The sequence below is a fragment of the Orycteropus afer genome, unplaced genomic scaffold (assembly GCF_000298275.1).
Source record: "Orycteropus afer afer isolate SDZICR_OR568_19922 unplaced genomic scaffold, OryAfe1.0 scaffold00011, whole genome shotgun sequence".
NCBI lineage: Eukaryota > Metazoa > Chordata > Mammalia > Tubulidentata > Orycteropodidae > Orycteropus > Orycteropus afer.
The window spans coordinates 13,589,506-13,592,737 of record NW_006921598.1 but is presented as its reverse complement, the minus strand read 5'-3'; the positions used below and the strand labels follow the sequence as shown (position 1 = coordinate 13,592,737).

Below are 3,232 nucleotides of genomic sequence, written 5' to 3'. Positions count from 1 at the left end.
TTCCTTTCGAGGAGTGGCTGGTGGGTTTGAACTGCCAGCCTTCTGGTTAGCAGTCAAGTGCTTTAGCCACTACGCTACCAAAGCTCCTTAATCAAATTAGGACTGGCAAATAAACAAATCTACGTAACTGCATCTATGATCTTAGTCTATCCTAATGACACTATAAAGATGAGAACATAAATTATTTCAAATGTATATAACGTACGTTACTCTATTATTCCCACAAGTCACTTACAGTGGTACAAAGATTATATCCATTTATTTTTCTAGGGAGAAAATTCACAATACTAATTCAGAAGGAAGATGAGGCAATCTACTTCCGTAGGGCTACTGCCTCAGAAACCCAAGGAGGGGTCTTTATGCGTCGGGTCCGACTCGACGGCACATAACAACAACAATTCATACTGAAAAAAAAATTATATATTAAATAGCATTCTGAAAGCTCTTTCGGAATTAAATGTTCAAGGTTGAACAAGAAAAAAAATATTTCAAAAAACAGTATTATTCTAACTTCAAAACTCCACCTTAAACAATAGAGATTTTAAACTGAAAATTTAAGGTTATTTCTAACAATTAATTGGTGAAATGCTTGTGCATTTATTCAAAACATTTAATGAGGATATCTTCCCATTTACTCCAATCCCATCATTATGGTCCCAGAAACCCACTGCCATAGAGCTGATTTCAACTCAGAGACCCTTAAGACAAAGATGAGCTTTACAGAAGTGAAATGCCACAGATTTCTCCTGCGGAGCAGCTGGTGGGTTCGAACCATCACTCCTGCAGTTAGCAGCCTAATGCTTTAACCACTGTGCCACTAGAGATCCTTCATGTCCCAAAACTTTATTATTTATATATAAATACATGCACATACATTTTTTAAGAACTGCTGAATATTTGTACTTAGTACTACCCCTTCCCAGAATGGCCATTTTCTTGTATAACAATCTTCCAGAGATATAAGCATATGTAAGTATATATGTTTATATGAAAAGCTTTTGGAAAAAAACACATATACATTGAAAACCATACTTAAATACACTGCTTTCCCAAAAGTTTCTCCTGGAAAAAGAGTACCTAACCATTCTTTTATTCAACACAGTTCTATATTTTGAAGCACTTTTACTAACAGCAACAGTAACAAATGGAAAATACAAATTAAAAAATATATATATGTAAAAACAATTTCACTCAAAAACCCAGAGAAAAAATGTGTATGTACTTCCTTCTTTCTTTGCATAATATGAATACAGAGTTAAGATCAGATGGTGTACACAATTAGACATCTTGTGACTTCTAAATAACAAAGAACACTAGATGCTATAATTAAGTAAACCTCAGAGATCTAGTTCAACCTGCTCCTACATGGTTGTCCTGCCTTGGAGACCTAAACTGACCCAGTTCCCAAGGAAGACAGGTATGAATCCCTCGAAAAAAAACTTAATAATCATATAAAGTTTACATTTATTTCATACTAAATCTGTTAGCCTAGCTTGGAATACTTTCCAGAGGACAAGAGAGCACTTAAGTACTTAATCACTAGTTTCCACTTTAAGGGTTTCCCTTCTTCCACCCTCCTGCAGTCAAACATCTTAGCAACACAATCAAAACACATTTTCCAGTAAAACATCAATCGCTGTTTAAACCCAGTATTATTTACACCTACAATCAACTAATGAGAGCAAAGCAGCTAGGGGGACAAACCCACCTTAACCACAGTCACAGGAAATAGTTATTCTAGAGCAAAATTAAATTCCTTCTACTTGATTCCCCTTCCTATATTTGGGGTCGGATGTCTCAAAATGAAGAGTAAGAATAATGGCATATTCCAAAAATCAGAGAAAACAGCATGCAGATGTTGTCGCTGACAAGTGTCTCAAACTTCTTCCCACCGAAAGCAAATCCGAAAAAAATGTGAAGAAAAGTTCTCTACTACCAGTACTTCATCGCTACCATTTCTTCAAAGAGCAAAATTAAGGAAATCTACGACAAGTTTATTTCAAGGGAACAAAATTCTATTTCAAAATGTCAGCTGAATTTATTATTTTTTTCTCTAACTTTTCAGAATACTTGAGTTCTTTTCTGTCATCAGTCATCTCCTTCGAAATACTGTGGGGATGTTGAGATAGGAACTATTTTGATTTTTTATTTTGGCTCAGCAAACGTTTGTGGCCCTCCGTTTTAATCTAAAACACTGCAGGTCGCACCCAACATTAAAAAAAAAAAAAAAATGCAGGTAAAGCTCTCGGGCTCTAAGATGTGCGCGCGAGAGCGTGTGCGGTGGAAGCAAGGGGATTCTGTCCAAAGCTGTGCCTTCCACAGAACCCTGAACCCTCCGCCATCAGCTGACTGTACTGCACGGTATGGTCTCAAATTGAGCCAAACATACAGATTTCACTCTTCCGTAAAAAAACCACGATGGAAAACTAGATCTTAAGAAATGAGCGGAAAGAAGGTAACAATCGGAGCCAGCAGTTTAGGATACGATCGCTTAGGAAAGGAGTCACTTAAAGCCATCCCCTCCCGCACTTCCGGGCCCCGAAGCTCTGCGGGCTCCTGGGAGGCCTCTCTCCCAAGCTTGTCCCCTCAGCGGCCTCGCAGCCAACCCCAAGTCCCGCGGCTTAGCAGGACGGAAAAGCAACACAGAGGCCTGGCGTCCGACGCTTCCGAGAAAAGCCGATTGCAGCCCGGCTGGATCCATGCTGCCGCGTTACCTGTTGAGGAGTAGGGAGGCGGCGCTAAGGCACAGCAGCAGGAAACAGAACAGCGGGTATTGGCGACAAATCTCGCGTCCCACGTCCAGTCGCAGCCTCTGTTTCAGCTTCTCGCCCAGCGACCGCACCCCGGGTACCATTTCCTTCCGTGTGGCTGAGACTGCGCTACAAGCTGAGGCTGAGGTCGAGGCGAACCCCATCAACCCCCGTGCTCTCACCCCGCCGGCCCAGCAGCGAACCCACAGAGCCGCCGACCGGCGGACCGGTCACCGCCGGCTGCTGTCGCCCAAGGCCCCGCCCCACGGTCTCCGCGCGTGCGCAGCCACCGCCCCCCGCTGGTCAAGAGACAGCCTGTGGATGTGTCCGAGGTCGTCACCCGGCGCAAGCCTTTCGCGTCCCGCCGCTCTGCCTTCCCAGTCAGACCAACGCGTAGGCCTTCCCTGGAGAAGATGAATCTGTCAGTGACTGTCCTTTTCCGGAAACCGAGGAGAAACTCCAATACCCGGTAATTGCCTGCA

General features: G+C 43.0%; 1 protein-coding gene across 1 annotated transcript in view; it reads right to left on the bottom strand.

Moving 5' to 3' along the window:
- The window catches only part of SNX14 (sorting nexin 14), a 172,516-nt gene extending 169,602 nt beyond the window's left edge, over window positions 1-2,914 (bottom strand). The window contains exon 1 of the mRNA XM_007951122.2: window positions 2,715-2,914. Coding sequence (XP_007949313.1) covers window positions 2,715-2,914 — 200 coding nt within the window. The remainder of the gene's footprint in view (window positions 1-2,714) is intronic.
- Between the last annotated feature and the right edge of the window lie 318 nt (window positions 2,915-3,232).